Source organism: Rhinichthys klamathensis, unplaced genomic scaffold (genome assembly GCF_029890125.1).
Source record: "Rhinichthys klamathensis goyatoka isolate OS25496 unplaced genomic scaffold, OSU_Roscu_1.1 h1tg000284l_1, whole genome shotgun sequence".
Taxonomy (NCBI): domain Eukaryota; kingdom Metazoa; phylum Chordata; class Actinopteri; order Cypriniformes; family Leuciscidae; genus Rhinichthys; species Rhinichthys klamathensis.
This window is the reverse complement of record NW_026606803.1, coordinates 100,049-122,025: the sequence shown is the minus strand read 5'-3', so window position 1 is coordinate 122,025 and position 21,977 is coordinate 100,049. Positions and strand designations below refer to the sequence as shown.

Here is a 21,977-nt window from a genome sequence, read left to right as displayed (position 1 = left end):
GTAATCCATGTTCAGATCTACAATTATTACATCCAAATGTCAAACTAAATGTTTTCTCCTAGTTTCTCTAGATGTGTGTTTGATTGTTTTTGTTTCAGAATGTCAGACTCTGGTTTCTGTTTCAGATCCTCTTCAACAACAAACAACAGAATGTCTGGAGCCGCAAGAACACACACACACACACACACACACACACACACACACACACACACACACACACACACACACACACACACACACACACACACACACACACACACACACACACACACCTGTGTTTGAAGAAAAACACATCAGTCACATGACTCACCCGGGGCGTCTAGACCAGACCGACCAACGTCATCGCTGAAACATAATTAGCTATTGTTGTTTAATACAGTGTCTAACTTAAATGTCTTAGTAGGAACCCATCAGTCATCAAGAAATACATATGAAACATTGCGTGTTTTTTTTATCATGTTTAGTCACCGTGTAATTCACGCGACACTGATATTTAAAGTGAAATCAGAAAACAGCAAACATTTCTTTATCTTAATTTATTACCTAAAAAGAAATAAAAACTAAATTGCAAGCCACACAAATGTATTGCTCATGAAAAAAACAAACAAAATAAAGTACTATCCCAGCCAACAAAAATATGTTCCAAGAAAGTGAACGGAAGAACATTCCACAAACATGACGAGAACGTTCCAAAACGGGTAACATTTAAAAAAAAAATCAAAGTAAAATGTTCTGAGTTTAAAAAAAAAATCAAAGTAAAATGTTCTGAGACCGTTCCATGTGAGCGGGGATGTTTACATTGTGACAAGAAAAAGAGAAAGAAAGAAAAGTAACACAAAACCACAGTTTCACAGTTAACAGATGGTTTTATAAATTAATACAGTCGATTGAATGAATGTGCGACACGAGGGAACATAACCATCGCTTCATGCCTGAGAGATAATATCAGGATCTGATGCATAAACAGCACACACACACACACACACACAAACACACACGACAGACGAAGACGACACAAGATCAGATCAGTCCCTCATCAGTTCCCGATCCCACAGTCTGGCAGGAACAGGGAAACATTCACACTAGAGTTCGGGAATCCACACCGATCGAAGATTTGCATTCGCTGTTCCTGAAGATAATCAGTCACTGAGTGTGTGTCGTGCTTCACCCGCTGCCCGACAGAGAGAGAGACGAGTGAGTGTGTATTTCAGCTTTCCTTCTCTTCAGATCAACGTTTGCTTCAGGAAACTGTCCTGGAATCAGTTCTGCGGCGTTCTGTTCAAAACGCTCCGATTCGCCAGAGAAACCGAGAACAACATGAACTGAGAAATACATGGTGGACGAATCTCATAAAACATGTCAACATCATATTTCACCCCAAAGAAGATGTATTTTCCATAAAGAAATTAAGCCTATTTTTAAGCACAACTTTTAAACAAATCTTAGTTCTTGGCATCCTAAATAAAAGTTTGTATTTACATAATATATGTGTGTGTACTGTGTATAATTAAATAAATTGTATATATAAATACACACATGCACGTATATATTAAAGAAAAATGTGTCTTCTTAAATATGTGCATGCATGTGTGTGTATTTATATATACATTTTATATAATTATACACAGTACACACACATATATTATGTAAACACACATTTTAATTTTGGATGCATTAATCACGATTAATCGTTGCCCAGCACGGATATATATATTTGCATTACGGTGAAATTTAAATGTTTTGAAACATTTCACAACAGTTATTGGTCCTAAAAACAGGCTTTTTTTCCATGTTAATGTGAAAAATAATATCCATTTTCTTTCGGTTTTGGGGTGAAATATGAGCCGTTCTTGTTTTCATGAGATCCAGGATTCATAAAGGAACATAACGACCTGATCGTCTCTCAGACTGACGTACTGTCCTCTAAAACACGTATCAAAAATATCTTAATGCTCGCGAGAGAAATGAACTGTGCAAATCATCATCTCCGCAGAGTTGAACACCTGACGTGAGAATGCTACATACTGCGCTTCATAACATCAGCAAGACGACTGAGAATTATTAATCACACTGTAATAAATCATCTTCCTCACTGTTTCTGCTCGTTTTCCAGCACAAATATCAAAACGTTCTTAAATCAAGAGCAGATATGAACATTTTGGCCGATACCGATAATTCTTTATATTCGAAAGCCGATAACCGATATATTGGCCGACAAATCTAAATCCAAATTTTTATATAATTTTTGAGAGCCTGATTACAAAAACAAAAGTCTCAGCATTTAAATCCATAACCCAAACACACAATTATGATGTTCTCAGTATAATGTTATGTAGCCGATATGACAGACTTGTGTTGCGCTTTACTGTATTTTACTTTACAAAGTGATTCCAATCATATTTCCAGCAATTCAAAACCATCATGTTAACAGTGTGCATCTGAAGAGTCTCAGCTGAAGGTAATTTAAGAATGTTTAGATGTTTGTTCTGGAAAACGAGAGCATGATTTGTGACGACGAGAGCATGCCGCTCATGAGCGTCTCCTGAAGTGTTTCACAGCTCCTGCTTCTCTGCTGTGTCCGTCCGTTCCAGCAGCCGTCGTCCAGCTCAAGCCACAGCGAACTCTGCGCTCCTGTCGGACGGGCCGTCGGGTTTCCAGACCGGCTCCTGGAAGTCCAGATCCAGGGCCCCGGGGCCGCGTGTGGCCCTGCGCTCGCTCAGCCAGTGGAGCGGGGCCCGTGTGTCCCTCCGGGCCCTCCGCCGGAGCCGCCGCTGCCGCAGTAAGAGCCGCAGGTGCTCCAGCTTACAGCGCGTGGCCCTGTTCTCCGTCTGACGCACGCGCTCACCTGAGACACACACACACACACACACAACATCAGTCGCGTTAACATTACCCTGCAAATTGCACAAATAGAAATTGCGAATTCAAAATACGCACAATGGAAACCCGTAAATCTTTCAAAAACACCCATTTATCGTAAACGTTTTTGCGCTCGCATGAGGAGGTTTTTATGGAAGCTTGTTTCCGCCACAGAATGAAAAATAAAAAAAGATAATTCTGACTTTTTATCTCACAATTCTGACTTTTTTTCTCACAATTGCAAGTTTACATCTCGCAATTCTGACTTTATTTCTCAGAATTGCGAGATATAAAGTCAGAATTGCGAGATATAAAGTCAGAATTGCGAGATATAAAGTCAGAATTGCAAGATATAAAGTCGAGATTGCGTTATAAAGTCAGAATTGCGAGATATAAAGTCAGAATTGCGAGATATATAGTCAGAATTGCGTGATATAAAGTCAGAATTGCGTGATATAAAGTCAGAATTGCGTGATATAAAGTCAGAATTGCGTGATATAAAGTCAGAATTGCGTGATATAAAGTCGCAATTGCGTTATAAAGTCAGAATTGCGTGATATAAAGTCGCAATTGCGTTATAAAGTCAGAATTGCGTGATATAAAGTCGCAATTGCGTTATAAAGTCAGAATTGCGAGATAAGAAGTCAATTCTGTCTTTTTTTCTCGCAATTGCGACTATTTCTCAGAATTTCGACTTTATATCTCGCAATTACGACTTTATTTCTCACAATTCTGACTTCATATCTCGCAATTGTGAGATAAAAAGTCGCAATTATTTTTTTATTTTTTTTATTCAGTGGCGGAAACAAGCTTCCATAGGTTTTTCAGGCAATTCGAAAAATAAATATTTCGCAAAACTGCAAAGGAAACAGTTTTTGCGCATTTACAGTCACATGACGTAGACGGAGCGGTGTGTTTGGACAGAAGACGAGACAGTTCTTTATTAAACTCATAAAAGACTAAAGAATTAGAGGAATACTGGATTCTAAACCTCGAAAGAAACGCCACGATCTCGACCTCGAGCAGAACTGAGGAGGAACACAGAGAAACTCCTCAAATGAGCTGCTCTCAGTATACAGGGCTTTCCCTGACATTAATGCTGGATAACACACACACACACACGTCTCATCCATTAATAATAATAATGCCCAGTGCGGCGGCTGGATAAATGTAAATCTACCAACGTCCGTCGCCATGATTTCTGGAATGATTATCGTGAGAGGAAAAAAAAGATGTTTTTAATAATTACATCAGTTAAAGCAACACCAAGTAACTCTTCCTCTGCGGTCGCCCTACAGGTTGGAAGCGGAATTGTCCATTACCGCTGTCGTAATAATTACTAATAATTTAGCCTAGCGCAGCCGACTGTCACTCGCTGTTTATCCAGCGCCGGCTTTGGAATCATGATGACAATTCAAAAGCTACTCGGCTGCTAGGTATCTAACATTAGTTGTAGTCTACTGTCGAGTGCGCTCCACCTATCGGCAATTGTAACGCTTGCCGTAAATCAAGTCAAATTTGTAGTTTTCTTATGTCTCATTCGGACTACAGAAACATGACCTGATCTGGCAATCTTACACAGCGTGGTTATATCAGATAAAGGACCGCAAAGCGGAGGCATAAGCGGAAAATTCATTTTGGAAAATTCAAAGCGGAGGCATAAGTGCATTTCACCCTGTCACGACTCGATGAACCACTGAAACGACTTTGAAAACATTATTTTAAGGTAAAAAATCTTACTTAGTGTTGCTTTAATGGAAACGCCGTCATTTCGCAATAGTTTTTTGTTGACATTTAAAAAAAAAAAAAAAAAAAAAACGCAAAAGTTTTGCGCAAATCTGTAATGGGAACGCGCCTGACACTGCAGAACACCAGGGGCTCATTATTAAACTGTGTGTAGGGTCCTTAAAGTGTTCGAGAGCCTGAACTCCAGAAATGGCGTACGCCAGAAAACATTCAGGGTTAGAAAAAGTTCTTTCAGGAAACTATTGCAGGTCGCCACTCTATACAACAGTGATTTTATTAAACATAATTTAACAATTAAACACCCCTGTTAGACGGTGAAGTGCAACGCCTTTCAAACACACTGAAGATTCAGGACGTCAGATCTCAAAATGTTCAGTTGGCATCTTGGTTGAGATTTTCAATGAAACAATCAACATAAAAATGAGTTTTGACTTCTAAAATCTTTTTACAGTGTATTTTTATAGCAAGAACGGCACAGCAGAACACCAGGGCTCTCAAATATTTCTATTTATACATTTTTTGTAATGATTTTAATGTGATTTAAGGGCTTGACTCCATTCATGAGAATAGCATATTTAATCTAAATGTGTATATCAGATGTAAAACAGTTTAAATCATTATTTTATTAATTTGTGAACAATGCACTGTATTTATGATTATCAGGGTGTCTACAGATAAAAACAATTTATATTTAAGACCTTTTTAATGCCACTTTGAATGAAATTTAAGACCAAACCTGTGATGGAAATACACATTATATTACAAACGTATATTTAATATTTAATGTTTAACCTAAGTAATTGAAGTAATTTAATATTAACTACTTGTTTATTGAACTAAAATCAATGTTACATTTGCAATCGTGAGAATATTCAGCAAAATAGCTCCCGTCATGTTATGTTACTAAACTATATCATGTTATAAATAAAAAACTCAACATTTTGAATTTTCACCTCAGTATGTTTGTCATGTGTGTTTTTTTATGTGTGCTGCTCATTTGTTTTGATTTCTCACTATAAAATCTCTCACAGAGTATCAACAGCGCTACCAGAAATACATTATCATTATCAATCTCTGTTTATGTAATAAAATCAAGATCATTCTTACGATTCGATGCTTCACTAGTTATTTGACGGACATTGGGTGCGTCAGACTGGAGAAATTTTAGCGGTAATGTGACCAGGAATATTTAAGACCCATCGAATCTGAATTTAGGAGATTTTAATACTTTTTAAGGCCTTTTATTAGAAAAACTTTATTTAAGACATTTTAAGACTTTTTAAGGACCCGCGGCCACCCTGATTATGATTCATAATGAAGATTTAAAGTGGTTTTCCTTCTTGGATGCGAGTCTCGACAGACGGAGCACTTTCACTTTCTCATTCAAAACTATGAAAACAAAAAACATCCGCGACCGGTTTGTGAGTCACTTACAACTTACACACTACTAAATATTTTTCATGCATTATTAAACTCGAAATATTCACGATCCGGAATAAAACCGCAGACTGACTGAACTGCACTAGTAAGATCTCGTTTTCAATCCTTTAGACAAAAACATGATGTTAATGGATGTCTGTCTGTGTTGTTCAAATACAGTTTCTGAATGTTATTTTCATATAAAAACACCTTCTGTTATTCATGATTAAGTGGTATTGTATTTTACGTGAGGCAAAATAAGTTTTAGTTTATGATAGAAACCCTGGACCAGAACATCCGGACACATTAAACTCATGTCAAAATGGTTGTTGATTTAGTTTTTGCAGAGATGGTCTGATTTCTGTCCCGTCAGGCCGGATTCACCTCTTCTCCTGACGGATTATTCCTCCTCACTGTAACTGGACGTGCCGAGAATATCTTTACATACATCCGGCCCTGATTCCCGTGTAAACCTGCGGATCCTCGAGGTCTGATCTTTCCAGATGTGCTGACCCTGTCAGTGACGCTTCATCAGCATGTTTCCACTGAACACACACACACACACACACTGCGAGGCTCCTGGAGACCCCTGAGGGCCAGAGTGTCCATGAGCAAAGCTAAATAATTCCTGCAGCCAGTGTGTTGGAAAGATGTGTGAAGAGATAAGTGTGTGTGTGTGTTAGGCCAGTAGTTGCTGGTTAATGTTCACTAACGGGGTCGTGACCCTCTGAAAGCTCGGCGTGACCCCGTGGATGACCTCTGAGAGGTCACGTCTCATTCAGAGCTCAGAGAACAGAAGATGAGCACACGACGAGCCGCAACCGCCGTAAAAATGCCATTTTAGTCAGATAATTATATTTGACAATATTTTAGAGGTGTGGTTTCAGGTTTCATGAGGCAGCTCGTGTGTTTAGACTCAGTCTGACATGATGTGCTGATTTTTGCAGAACGAGCAAAAAAAGAAGTGAGCAAACACACACTGCTCGATGAATCAGAGGAGAACAGCAGAAGTGTGAGAGGATAGAGTCAGAAAACATGACTTCCTCTTACACACACACACACACACACACACACGACTCGTGGCCGTTACACCTCAGGTGTGCTTTATTTTTCAGTAATTCAACGGCCTGGAGTCAATTATTCCGCTTTTACTACGGTCACCACACCTCAAAACATTGTTTTGGTGATGCATTTCAAGACATTAGTCGGGTTTTTGTTCAGCCGGTTGTTATCTCAGAATAAACCCCCTTCAGGTGTGTGTGTGTGTGTGTTATCTCAGAATAAACCCCCTTCAGGTGTGTGTGTGTGTGTTATCTCAGAATAAACCCCTTCAGGTGTGTGTGTGTGTGTTATCTCAGAATAAACCCCCTTCAGGTGTGTGTGTGTGTGTGTTATCTCAGAATAAACCCCCTTCAGGTGTAGGTGTGTGTGTGTGTGTGTGTGTTATCTCAGAATAAACCTCTTCAGGTGTGTGTGTGTTATCTCAGAATAAACCTCTTCAGGTGTGTGTGTGTTATCTCAGAATAAACCCCCTTCAGGTGTAGGTGTGTGTGTGTGTGTGTGTGTTATCTCAGAATAAACCCCCTTCAGGTGTGTGTGTGTGTGTGTTATCTCAGAATAAACCCCCTTCAGGTGTGTGTGTGTGTGTGTGTTATCTCAGAATAAACCCCCTTCAGGTGTAGGTGTGTGTGTGTGTGTGTGTGTTATCTCAGAATAAACCCCTTCAGGTGTGTGTGTGTGTGTGTGTTATCTCAGAATAAACCCCCTTCAGGTGTGTGTGTGTGTGTATTATCTCAGAATAAACCCCTTCAGGTGTGTGTGTGTGTGTGTTATCTCAGAATAAACCCCCTTCAGGTGTAGGTGTGTGTGTGTGTGTGTGTTATCTCAGAATAAACCCCTTCAGGTGTGTGTGTGTGTGTGTGTGTGTTATCTCAGAATAAACCCCCTTCAGGTGTGTGTGTGTGTGTGTGTTTTATCTCAGAATAAACCCCCTTCAGGTGTGTGTGTGTGTGTGTGTGTTATCTCAGAATAAACCCCTTCAGGTGTGTGTGTGTGTGTGTGTGTGTGTGTTATCTCAGAATAAACCCCCTTCAGGTGTAGGTGTGTGTGTGTGTGTATGTGTGTGTTATCTCAGAATAAACCCCCTTCAGGTGTGTGTGTGTGTGTTATCGCAGAATAAACCCCCTTCAGGTGTGTGTGTGTGTGTGTGTGTTATCTCAGAATAAACCCCCTTCAGGTGTGTGTGTGTGTGTGTGTGTGTGTGTGTGTGTGTTATCTCAGAATAAACCCCTTCAGTTGTGTGTGTGTGTGTGTGTGTGTGTGATCTCAGAATAAACCCCCTCAGGCTGATGAACACCTGATCCTGATCACCCTGTCGGGTTTATTCTGAGATAACGACCGGCTGGATGTATCACGTACTTATGCCAGATCTAAAGTTTAAAGACACTTTAACAATAACTCAATAAGCTCACCGGAGGGCCGGCGCGGGCGTCCGTGCTGCTGCCCGTCGGAGGTCGGAGAAGGTGGAGGTGAACAGGTCGGAGGTGAACAGGTCGGAGGTCGGGGCGTCGGGCAGCCGAGGTGCGTCAGGGTCGGAGCCGCTCCCGGGAAGTGACGTGTGGCGCTCAAGAGGTCGTTGAGGATCTGGAGGATGGTGGTGATGTCACGGCGAGGATGCCCGCTGCCGTCCTGACAGTTCGGGTGTAGAGTACCTGTGGAGGGAGAGGTCAAGGTGAGGTCGAGAAGAGGTCAAGGTGAGGGTGAGGTGAGGTCAAGGTGAGGTCGAGAAGAGGTCAAGGTGAGGTCGAGGTGAGCCAGCTTGAAACATTAACCAAAATAAAATGGTTTGCTTGTTGACTGTGCTGTGCTTAGATCATTGCTTATTTGGTTGTATTGTATGATTTGCATTCATTCTCTGCTGTTTAGAACAGACTGACTCACTGACTCACTCACTGACTCACTCACTGACTCACTCACTGACTCACTCACTGACTCACTCACTCACTCACTCACTCACTGACTCACTCACTCACTCACTCACTCACTCACTCACTCACTCACTCACTCACTCACTCACTCACTCACTCACTCACTCACTCACTGACTCACTGACTCACTGACTCACTCACTGACTCACTGACTCACTGACTCACTCACTCACTCACTCACTCACTCACTCACACACTCACACACTCACACACTCACTCACTCACTCACACACTCACTCACACACTCACTCACTCACTCACTCACTCACTCACTCACTCACTCACTCACTCACTCACTCACTCACTCACTCACTCACTGACTCACTCACTGACTCACTCACTCACTGACTCACTCACTCACACACTCACTCACTCACTCACACACTCACTCACTCACTCACTCACTGACTCACTGACTCACTCACTCACTCACTCACTCACTCACTCACTCACTCACTCACTCACTCACTCACTCACTCACTCACTCACTGACTCACTCACTGACTCACTCACTCACTCACTCACTCACACACTCACTCACTCACTCACACACTCACACACTCACACACTCACTCACTCACTCACTCACACACTCACACACTCACTCACTCACTCACTCACTCACACACTCACTCACTCACTCACTCACTCACTCACTCACTCACTCACTCACTGACTCACTCACTGACTCACTCACTCACTCACTCACTGACTCACTCACTCACTCACTCACTCACTCACTCACTCACTCACTGACTCACTCACTCACTCACTCACTCACACACTCACACACTCACTCACTCACTCACTCACTCACTCACTCACTCACTCACTCACTCACTCACTCACTCACTCACTCACTCACTCACTCACACACACACTCACTCACTCACTCACTCACTCACTCACACACTCACTCACTCACTCACTCACACACACACTCACTCACTCACTCACTCACTCACTCACTCACTCACACACTCACTCACTCACTCACTCACTCACTCACTCACTCACACACTCACTCACTCACTCACTCACTCACTCACTCACTCACTCACTCACTCACTCACTCACTCACTCACTCACTCACTCACTCACTCACACCACCCGCATGTCATGTGTGGGGCTCCGTAAAAATATTAGCTAACCTCTAACAGTATATGAACGACACTGAATCCATGCTTTACCTGAGAAGGTTCCTGAGAAAACTCCAGGTGCGTGATTGACGAGGCTCTCGATGACGGCGCCCGGTTTGCATCGCTGTCTGTCTGTGCTGCCTTCAGCCTAACACACACACACACATACATATAAATATAAATATAAACTTAATTCAAAACGAAAACAAAATATTTTTTCCTGACCCCACTGGCAGATTTTTTTTCTGGTTTTCTCTTTATAAAACAAGACTTTTAACAGGAAAGACTGAAGCAGCTCTACCTGAGAGTGGGGCGGGGCAGGGGCGGGGCTTTGTCCACAGTGGGTGTGGTCAGTGTGTGTTGTGGGAGGAGCCAGGCCTGTCGAGGCGTCTGATTGGCTGGGAGCCCTGGAGACGGACGGCTGAGACGCCAGCTGGAGCTGAACGAACATCATGTGATCGCCCACACGCAGGGCAAGGGTCAGCGGGGACCGGCCCGACAGGAAGTCACTGACCTGGACACAAAACCAGACGATAATGAGACTTGCATGTTTAGTTTGTTAGAACATTATTATGTCATTTATTGAACATCATATCAAAGCCGCAACCGTACAGTGACCGTCACTGCAAAAAACAACCTCCTGATTCTAGTTATATCACAAACTAGACAATAATGAGATCACAACCGAATCAGAGTGAGAAAGAGCCATTTCGATATTCCGAATATTTAGTATTCAATATTATTTTAATGGTTTGCTTTGTCCAATACTGAAGATATATAGATAGATAGATAGATAGATAGATAGATAGATAGATGGATAGATTAATAAATAATCGACTATAGAATTAAATTAATAAAAAATAAATGATATGCATGAATAAAGGTATAAAAAATGAATAAAAGTGAATTGGATAAATGAATAAATAAATAAATAAATAGACTAAAGTAACTGAATGAATTAAAAAAATTAATGACTGAATGAATGAATATGAATAAATAAATACATAAAATATAACTAAATAATAAAAAAAAATAAAAAAAATTATAAGAATTGAATGAATGAATAAAAAATAAGAAATAATGAAAAAAATAAAGTAAATAACTGAATGAATAAATAAAAAAAGAGCAAATAAATAAATAAATAAATAAATGGAAAAAAATAATAACTACATTTAAAAAAATGTTTAATTAATAAATGAATGAATGGATATCTCAGTGTATGACAGTATCGGCAGATAAACCAACATCAGCAGCCGTCTGAGTTTCATTCAGAAATCAACAGCAGGTTCCCATGCGTCACTCAAACCACAGAAGCAGAAGGGCAAGTGTGTGTGTGTGTGTGTGTGTGTGTGTCCTGCATCTCCTGCTCCTTCAGACGAGATGACGGATCAGCCGAGGGAATCCTGAAGCTCTTTAAAGTCATTGAGAAACAGTCTCCTCCACTGATGATGTCACCTCACCTCATTATAATAATTAATGCGCAGAATAAAGGGGCGGGGCCTGGTTGAGTTAGTCAGTAGTGTGTTAAACTGGCGGTTATGGAAAGGGGCGGGGCATTTCCCAAACACACTCGAAGCGCTCGACCAATCACAACACACTGCTCCAGCCGACCAATCAGAGCACAGTGTGCTTTCAGAAGGAGGGGCTTCATAGAGACAGGAAGTAAACAGAGCGTTACTGACAGACTGGGAAGAGAGGAGCCGCAACAATGGAGAATATGAGGAGAATAATCAACATTCAAGCTGGAAAACTGTGTAAAAGGACACAATAAAGGCTGTGTGTCGATGTGTGTGGCATGTGGCGCTTCAGTCTCAGATATCAGTCATTGCTGTGGGTGAAGACGAGCAGCAGAGCATTCTGGGAAACTCACAACTGTTTGTTGGTTGCCTCCAGTGCATTTGCAATTCTCAGAAATCGAGGGTTGGTAGTTTGTAATGCAGTGACTGACGCGTCACGAAACCAGCAGATCTGTGCGGACGGACGTCACATGCACACAGCACTCACAATGAGGAGTTATTTGTTAACCGCATTAGATATCATCAAAACACCCACAAGAAAGATGTATTCTATAAAGCGCAAAATAAATAAAGCTGACTCGACATGAACTATTAATGATTAGTTCTACACCATTCAAGGTGCAAACAAATTACATTTAATTATAAATTAATAACTAAGCTGATAAAATGTATATGTGCAAAGCATCTGCCAAATCTTAGTTTTTTATTTTCACTGCAAAACATGATGTTCCTCCTCAGTGTTTCTGTCTCGTTTTCCAGCAATGATTCTTAAATCAAGAGACATTTACTGGAGAAGAAGCAAAATTAAGTAAAAATGTATGAGTTTGTGTTAAAACAGGAACAAATAAAAATAATCTTAATTCAAAGAGAAAACAAATTATTTTTCTGACTCCATCGGCAGATATTTTTTCTTGTTTCAAACACAAACTCACTTTATTTTAATACATTTTTGACTTAATATCTTCAGTCATTTTGCTTCTTCTCCAAAGTATCTTGATTTAAGAATGTTTAGATATTTGTGCAAAAATACTGAGGAAGAAAACAATTTTTTGCATTATTAAAATTAAAATGCATTAACTAATGTTAACAAATGAGACCTTATTGTAAAGTGTTATCAATGCAAAAATAAATAAACCATATAATGTTGCACAGTTAGAGGAGAGACTCATATCCTTTTAGTTATCATGAGAGGCGATGTGAGACATTAATCTGGACATTCACAGATTTGCACAAGGACTGAAGCTCGTTTGGGAATCAGGAGGAAACACCCTAACCCTCGATTACGAGATCCTCTGCGTTTGGCAATGCGACACCCGGAAGAGTCTGGTCTAAAGCGGTTTACATAAGCGACCGGCTGGTGTGCAGTTGGAGAGTGTGATAGCAGACGAACTCAAACGCCCTGAAACTCAAAACACACTGCTTTCCTCATCTTCATCTGTGTGTGTGTGTGTGTGTGTATAGTTTTAAACAGCATCTATTCTGCTTTCCTCTTCTTCATCAGTGTGTGATGTTGCTGTTTGATCATGTAAAGCTCCAGTTCTCCTCTATATCAGAGTCAGTGTTTCTGAACTCCTGAAACGCCTCCACTGTAGTCTCGAGTTTCTCCCGGGAACGAACACGTAACAATATTCCTCATTATAATAATTAATGCGCAGAATAAAGGGGCGGGGCCTGGTTGAGTTAGTCAGTAGTGTGTTAAACTGGCGGTTATGGAAAGGGGCGGGGCATTTCCCAAACACACTCGAAGCGCTCGACCAATCACAACACACTGCTCCAGCCGACCAATCAGAGCACAGTGTGCTTTTCAGGAGGAGGGGCTTCATAGAGACAGGAAGTAAACAGAGCGTTACTGACAGACTGGGAAGAGAGGAGCCGCAACAATGGAGAATATGAGGAGAATAATCAACATTCAAGCTGGAAAACCTGTTCTAGCACAACATGGCCTCTTTAACAGCTAACTAAATAGCATTTGAATAATTGGTTTTAACAATATTAGGGTTAGCTCATCCCTCATGTCGTTCCAAACCTGTAAGACTTTAGTTAATCTTAAAAACATAAATGAAACTGAAAGTCCACAATGCAAATGCCTTATTCAGTATCTTTGCTCTTGTTTTAAGCACAAACTCACTTCATTTTGATACTTTTTTTTTACCTAATATCTTCAGTCATTTTGCTTCTTCTCCAGTAAATGTCTCTTGATTTAAGAATGTTTAGATGTTTGTGCTGGAAAACGAGACAGAAACACTGAGGAGGAACATCATTTTTTACAAGCGTGAGCCTGTGAAATCCAAAATTCCTGAGGTGTGTGAGTGCGTGTGAGTGTGTGTGATGTGAATGAATGAAACGCTCAGTATCCGTCTCTCGGGAACGAGTGAGTCACGACGCTGAATCACTGACCACTTCAATCACAAAGACAGGCGGAGAGATCACGATCATGCAAAGCGGCTTCGGTGTGTTAGAAACATCTCGACAGCAGACAGACCGACTCACGAACACTCATGATGCCCGTTTACATGAGTTTTGAAATATAAATGTTTACGATTCGGCTTCTTCCTGCTCTTATTATGCACAGTAAATCCCTCTTATTTTTCAAGCACCTGTCATACACTCTTAAAGAGGATCTGTGACGCCAGTCTTAGTGTAGTTTCAGGCTCTACTAGAACAGGTTTTCCTGCTTGAATGTTGATTATTCTCCTCATATTCTCCATTGTTGCGGCTCCTCTCTTCCCAGTCTGTCAGTAACGCTCTGTTTACTTCCTGTCTCTATGAAGCCCCTCCTCCTGAAAAGCACACTGTGCTCTGATTGGTCGGCTGGAGCAGTGTGTTGTGATTGGTCGAGCGCTTCGAGTGTGTTTGGGAAATGTCCCGCCCCTTTCCATAACCGCCAGTTTAACACACTACTGACTAACTCAAGCAGGCCCCGCCCCTTTATTCTGCGCATTAATTATTATAATGAGGAATATTGAGACGTGTTCGTTCCCGGGAGAAACTCAAGACTTCTGGGAGTTCAGAATTAAGTCATATTAATGAGATGAACGTTGACTGGATTCGACATATTTACAAAGATAAGTACAATATTTAATGAGGAAATGTCCCACCCATTATGGGAGCAAAATAGGTTTAAGAATAGTATTTAAAAATGACTAAACAAAGCAGAAGCTTCAGGATGGTCTGGTTTGTCCCTTAAATCTCACGGTTAGGAGTGTCAGTGAAGCTCTGACTGATGTCTGAGGTTAATGACCATCGAGCGTCAGGGATCAATGCGGCGTCTTCTCTTCTGCGATCGGCCTGGAGTAAACGGCTCGCGTTAGGAAGACTCTATTGATCGCACTACGCTATTAAGAGCAAATGATTTCCAATGATGCTGAACGGAAAGGCCAGAGATTCCCCTGACAGAAAGACGAGAGCGAGGCGATGATCCTGGAGGATCTTTACAGGAGAGAGGAATAACAGTGTGTGATAAACGAGAGCTGGAGAGAAGAGAGAAATCACACTCTTCCTCAGTGTTTCCGTCTCGTTTTGTTTATGTGTCTATGTGGTGTTTTTAATACGCTTTAAGACACACCATGTGTAAGTTCATAAGTCGACAGCATTGCTGAGTATTTCCTCCTTAAAACTGCAGTGAACCAAAGACAGTCTCAAAAACACGGTTTGAAATCGCTGGTGTTTCTGACGTCACAAACGACCTTGTAACCAATCAGATCAACGTGTGATCGTCAACCAGTGGATCTCTGAGCTGAGGGAGTGAGTGGAGGCGGGGCTCATTTGCATATTCATAGAGCCGCGCATACTAAATGAGGCAAGGGTGTCGAGTTACATTCAAGCTAGACATTAAGAAACATTTCTCAAGGAAAAAACTTTTAAATATGTAATTTTGGTGATCATAGATGTGTTTTAAGGGATAAAATGATGGACTACAGGAGGACTTTAAACATAAATCAAACTCACATTTTACTAGACATGCTTCATTCAGAGAGAGAACATCAGTGAACACGCTCAAACCTGACAAAACAAACTTCCTGAAGTACCACCCACACACACACACACACACACACACACACACACACACACACGGTGTCTAGACAACAGAAGCTGTTGACGGTTGAGTCGAGGGCTGTTCTAACACACTTCACAGGAGGATTTCCAGGTTAAAAATACCTACAGCTTCACCAACCACATCTTACAGCAGATAACGGCACTCGCTCACACACACACACACACACACACACACACTCGCTCACAACAGCGAATCTACTGCACAAACGCTGCACGCTTGAGTCACACACTGCAAAAACATTTTAATATTTTAAAAATTATAATATTCGCAAATTCCTTGTTACATCTGAAATTGGTTGTTTCTCGTGTGTTTTGATGCATTGCACTTTCTAAAGGTGTACGAATGAATAGAGAAGTATTATAATGCATTATAACTGTGGTTACGATCATTCATGAGACCAATATAAGGTGCATTACAAGGAATAACTCATGCATTAAAAATATGTTTATAATGCATTATATTTAAAGGCTTTAAGCGTTTCCTTGTGTTCCTCAGAGGTAAACTGTGACACAGACGACAGAGAGAGGAGTTATAATAAGAGTTCAACTCGAGTCTGTTCTAGGAAATCATTTATCATACTTGAGTGTTTCTCTCCAAGTCTAACCACACACACACACACACACACACACACACACACACACACACACACACAAACGGACGCTGAACTGACATCAAACAGCTCAGCATTGCCAAAATGACGCACAGACCCGCTGATGGGGCAAGTCACACACACACACACACACACACACACACATATATATAAACACACATGTGGTTTCGCAGATGAAGCTGCTACACGAAGGGTCTTTTTCTGATCTGTTAAACATGAAACATTATAAAGACAATCTCATATTGTGACTCTGCAAACGCACGCGACCGGCGGGGAGATTTGCATACATGCTGCTCGTTCTCAGAGTGTGTGTGTGTGTGTGTGTCTGTGTGTGTGTGTGTGTGTGTGTGCGTGCGTTGGCGTGTTCACTGGTTGTGTTCGGCTGCTGGTGGAAATGCATTAGAATAGTGATTGTGTGAGTTCTTGTGAATGAGTGTGTGCTGGCATAAGAGGAAGTGTGTGTGACCGCAGCGAGAGCTTCACCTGAGCATCTGTGAGACTCTCCAGCGCCTGCAGGACCGACTGCTCCGAACGCCTCGACGCAGACTGCAAACACACACACACACAACATCACACACACATCGACATCACAAAAGCAGATCTTCAGATGTGTGGCCAAAAACATTCTCTTTACACTGAACTGATGCTCTTGAACTGAATCAACATCAGTGAATAAATGACACTATTGAAATTGATTCATAATTGATGAAATTTGCAACATCAACAGTTATTGACTTAATCAGGCTGGATAAAGGACACAATTGAAGTAGAATTTGATTTTTAATTAATAAAATTTGCAACATCCACACTGTTATTAAAGTGAATTGAATCAACATTAAACTGAATTGACCTGAATGACACTACTGAAACTGAATTTAATTCATATTTCATAAATCAATGAAATTCCCAACATCAACAGTTATTGAACTAAATTGAATCAACATTCAACTGTATTTGATATGGAAAATAACACAATTAAAATTTGATTCATAATTGATGAAATTTCCAACACTCAATATACATTAGGCTGAATAATCACATTATTAAAGCTGCTTTTAGCAGAACTCAACTCATTTTATCTGAATTTGTCTCATATTTAATGAAGTTTATCATGGTTAATTCTGTAATTTACCATCAGTCCGGCTTCGACGGTGGGCATCAGTGTCAGTCTGCTCCCGTCGCCCACACCGAAGTCCAGCAGCTTCCCAGAGTTCAACCTCCTGAAGAGACGGAAAACACCATCACTGAGCTTTCCCATCATGCACCTCTCCGGCACTCAACACAACCACTGAGCTTTCCCATCATGCACCTCTCCGGCACTCAACACAACCACTGAGCTTTCCCATCATGCACCTCTCCGGTACTCAACACCATCACTGAGCTTTCCCATCATGCACCTCTCCGGCACTCAACACAACCACTGAGCTTTCCCATCATGCACCTCTCCGGCACTCAACACAACCACTGAGCTTTCCCATCATGCACCTCTCTGGCACTCAACACAACCACTGAGCTTTCCCATCATGCACCTCTCCGGCACTCAACAGCTTTCCCATCATGCACCTCTCTGGCACTCAACAGCTTTCCCATCATGCACCTCTCTGGCACTCAACACCATTACTGAGCTTTCCCATCATGCACCTCTCCGGCACTCAACATTATTCTCCTGTTTATCACTATAAACTGTCAGTTCTGTATAAAGCACTGCAGAAATAAAGCTGACTCGACTATCCTGGTAACACTTTACTATTAGGTTCATTAGTCAATGTATGAACTAACATGAACTAACAATGAGCAATACATTTGTTACAGTATTTATTAATCGTTGTTAATGTTAGTTAATAAAAATCCAGCTGTTCATTGTTTGTTCATGATAGTTCACAGTGCATTAACTGATGTTAACTAACACAACCTTTGATTTTAATAATGTATTAGTAAATGTTGATTAAGATTAATAAATGCTGTATATGTGCAGATCATTCTTAGTTCATGTTAACTAAGGTAGTTATATAATGAATGAACTTATTGTAAAGTGTTACCGTTATAAATCAACTCTGAAGGATCTCAGTTTCAATACTGATAAATCATCATTAGAACAAAACAAACACATATAATTTCATTAAATAATAACAACATGCACTCTCCGAAAAAAAGGTACAAAAGCTGTCACTGGGCTGGAACCCTTTCACATGGTACATCTTTGTACCTAAAGTGCGAATATTAGGATCTCAAAGGAACATGTTGGTACCAATAGTGTACATATTAGCACCTAAATGGCACATATTAGAACATTTTGAAAGGATACAGTCCCAGTGACAGACTTTGTACCTTTTGTTCTGAGAGTGTGGTATAAATATAGAACTGATATGTTCCCTCAGAACTGATCCCGATCCCGATCCCGGACTCAGGAGACAGTAGGAGTCTGTCTTTGGGAACCCGGAGTCAACACTACTGAAGTGTATAATCAACATTAAACTGAATTTATCTGAATAAAGGACACTATTTAAATCGAATTTGATTCATAATTGACGAAATTTGCAACATCAACAGTTATTGGACTGAACTGAATAAACATTAAACAGAATTTATCTGAATAAATCTGAACAAAACACAGATAATTTCATTAAATAATAACAACATGGTATATAAATATTAGGGGTTGTACTCGCTAGTCTTGGTTATTAAAGCTTCCCCATCCCAAACTAACGTTACGCCCGTGTTGTCGTCTACTTGATCCCGTTATGATCCCCAGAACTGATCCCGGTGGACTCACGCGTCTCGGTGCAGAAGCAGGAGTCTGTCTTTGGGAACCCGGAGTTTCTCCGCGAGCCTCCTCTTCAGCCCGTCCACGGTCTCCTCCGGGGGGACCGACAGCTCGAACCGCGTCCCGGTGGTGGAGTGCACCGAGAGCTTCATGGACGAGTCGCCGAGCAGGAGCTCCGGACACCGGGTTCTGCAGCTCCGCGCCTCGGGGTTCCGCTCCATCATCCGAGAATCCCGTGATCAACGCGATATTCCTTCCGCGTCGCTGTTTTCTGTGTGTTTTCTGTGTTTCTCGGCACAGAAAGACGACAAAATATCACTATCAACAGGCCATTAGGATCCAAATATTCGTTGGACAAAAGCGCCTCGTAACGCGCTTTATTCTAAGTCTAAGCCGATTGCTTTGCTCGGTGTACTATGTGTGTGTGTGTGTGTGTGTGTGTGTAGCGCTTCTGCTGCTACATTTGTTGCGATTCCGCAGCTGACAGATCCCGCCCACCGCCACAAACAACCAATAGCGTTAGCGGACACGCTTGCCTCCCGCGTCTCAGCCAATCAGCGGTCCGCTCGTGACACCCACATGTAGGCAGCGCGCTCCAATCAGCGTCTGAACCCTGAGATCATTCATAACAGTTAAGCATTCCATTAAATAACTCAAACACTATGATCTCATTCTTGGATTGTGATTAAACTGGACTGGGCACTGTAATTCATAACATCATCACATTTTTACCACATTTTCTGAAGATTTCACACAATGACTTCTCTTCTTTCTTTCTTTCTTTCTTTCTTTCTTTCTTTCTTTCTTTCTTTCTTTCTTTCTTTCTTTCTTTCTTTCTTTCTTTCTTTTGCATATACACAGGCATTTCGTAACATAAATGATTTGATCAATGATTTCAATTAATGTATATAAATTAGGAAAATAATTAGTTTATGTTTGCCTAAGAAGAGACGTTTAGTTATTTGTGTTATTTATATTTATTAGATTTCTAGATTATCTATTTAATTAATCAATATCACTATTGTGTAGATGTGATGAACCAATATCAATAAATATAAACTGTACCTGATATATATACATAAATCTATATTAAATGCGATGTTGAATGCAGGGTGAACGGTCCTAGCACTGAGCCTTGTGGCACTCCACGCTGAACTTGCGATCGATATGACTTCATTTACTGCATTACTGTTTACATTGCATCCGAACTGTATTAGTTCTGAGGTTCTGTGACGTTATGAACACATGAATCATAGATAAATACTGTGATCTGTCAAACAGTCCTGATGAGTTTGACCTCGTTATCAGCAGTTCTAGAGATTGATGTTTATTTTGATGTGATATTAAGAATATGATGAATCATCACATCGAGTGTCACTCGTCTGCTAGGCGTGACTCAAGATCACATCCTTCTTTTTCCAATCTGCCAGTTCTTCATCACCTCGGGTTCATGTCTGTAGTGTGTGTGTGTGTGTGTGTGTGTGTGTGTGTGTTCAGTGTTACGGGACGAGTCTGCTCAAACTCAGAGGAATGTAGAGTATTTGTGCGAGTGGAAATCCCAGCCCTGTTCCTGAAGCAGAACATTCCTACAACATGACGTGTGTTGTTGTTTTACAATCCATGCCGGGTGAATTATGAAGTAATACGAGTTACTCATGGGTTAGTCAGGACGTGTGTGAAACACATTATACTTGCTTTGATAAGCCACAGTATGGATCATAGACCATCACTTTAACCCTCTGGTGATCTTCGCGTGTCGCTGAAAAAAAGAGTGAAATTTATTTTTTATTTCAATGAAATACTACTACAAGGCTACTACTTCAATGAGTACTATATTTTAGTTCACTCATTTTTTATTTATTTAATTTGGGTGTTTTTATGGGATTTTATGGCACTAAATTATATTTACACTGTAGTTATAATCCATTTATACACTTTTTGAGCTTAGACCTGAAAATTACATTTCCAGCTTAAACTGTGGTGAATCTTGAATGCTTTAGAGCGACAGACTGAAGTTTGATCTCTTATTAAAGACGACACTCGGCAGATTATTGCTGAAGTGAGAAAAGTTTAAAAAAGTGAATTTAAAGGTGCTTTATATAACTTTTTTACTCTACTAAAGCATAAAAAATACCATAACATGTTTGCAGATATTTAGGAAACATGCTGAGTTCACACACTCGTTCCTCTGATAAACACTTCTACAGCCAGTTATTTCACTTATTCTTTTACACATTCCGCGGCGTGTTGGAATGTTTGTTTTTGTTTTGGTCTGTGTGACTCCGCCCACTGCCCGTTCAGCCAATAGGGCTTCGACACGGGATGCCAGTTGGCGGGAAACACAGCGTACTGTAGCCTTGTAAACGAGCAAACAAACTGGGTCAGAGATCGCAGATTCCACACAACCTGAAAAGGCTCGATTTCAATCTAAGAATCTCTATGAACGAGAGCATATTAAACGCGGATGAATCAACTTACTCTAAGTCTCCTCAGCTTTCATTGTCCATTGCGCTGGTTGTGTTGTGTGTCTCAATCTGGCAACCCGCGTCGAGTCTGAGAAGGCGGGGAAACAACAATCTCTGATATTTTGAATTTGGACTGCAGTACCGATCTCCACCACTAGAGTCATTCTTACAGACTGCACCTTTAAAGTTACAGAATTGTACCTTTATCGTTAAGAAAAATGAGCACATTTCAATTTTAATATGAAATATATATTTTCAAAAAGGCATAAATCTAAGCCAGCTGTGCTCCAGATGTGAGTCTGATCTCTCAGTGAATGATCTTCCAGTGAGATGTTGTTCGGCTGCAGTTCCAAACGCTTCCACTAGAGGAAACTCGTCTCTCATTCATTTCCAATGCGCTCGTTTCTGACCGCG

The 21,977-nt window shown here is 40.9% G+C and overlaps 1 protein-coding gene across 1 annotated transcript; it reads right to left on the bottom strand.

Annotated features, from left to right (window-relative positions):
- Positions 1 to 2,530: 2,530 nt before the first annotated feature.
- LOC130103364 (midnolin-A-like) lies at positions 2,531 to 19,554 on the bottom strand. The gene is made up of 8 exons (XM_056269611.1): positions 19,108 to 19,554; positions 17,467 to 17,554; positions 16,818 to 16,880; positions 10,452 to 10,664; positions 10,202 to 10,298; positions 8,496 to 8,735; positions 2,595 to 2,845; positions 2,531 to 2,547 (listed from the first exon to the last, which is right to left on the bottom strand). Exons 1-7 carry the CDS (start codon positions 19,320 to 19,322, stop codon positions 2,607 to 2,609), a joined length of 1,155 nt encoding a protein of 384 aa, XP_056125586.1. The 5' UTR covers positions 19,323 to 19,554; the 3' UTR covers positions 2,531 to 2,547; positions 2,595 to 2,606.
- Between the last annotated feature and the right edge of the window lie 2,423 nt (positions 19,555 to 21,977).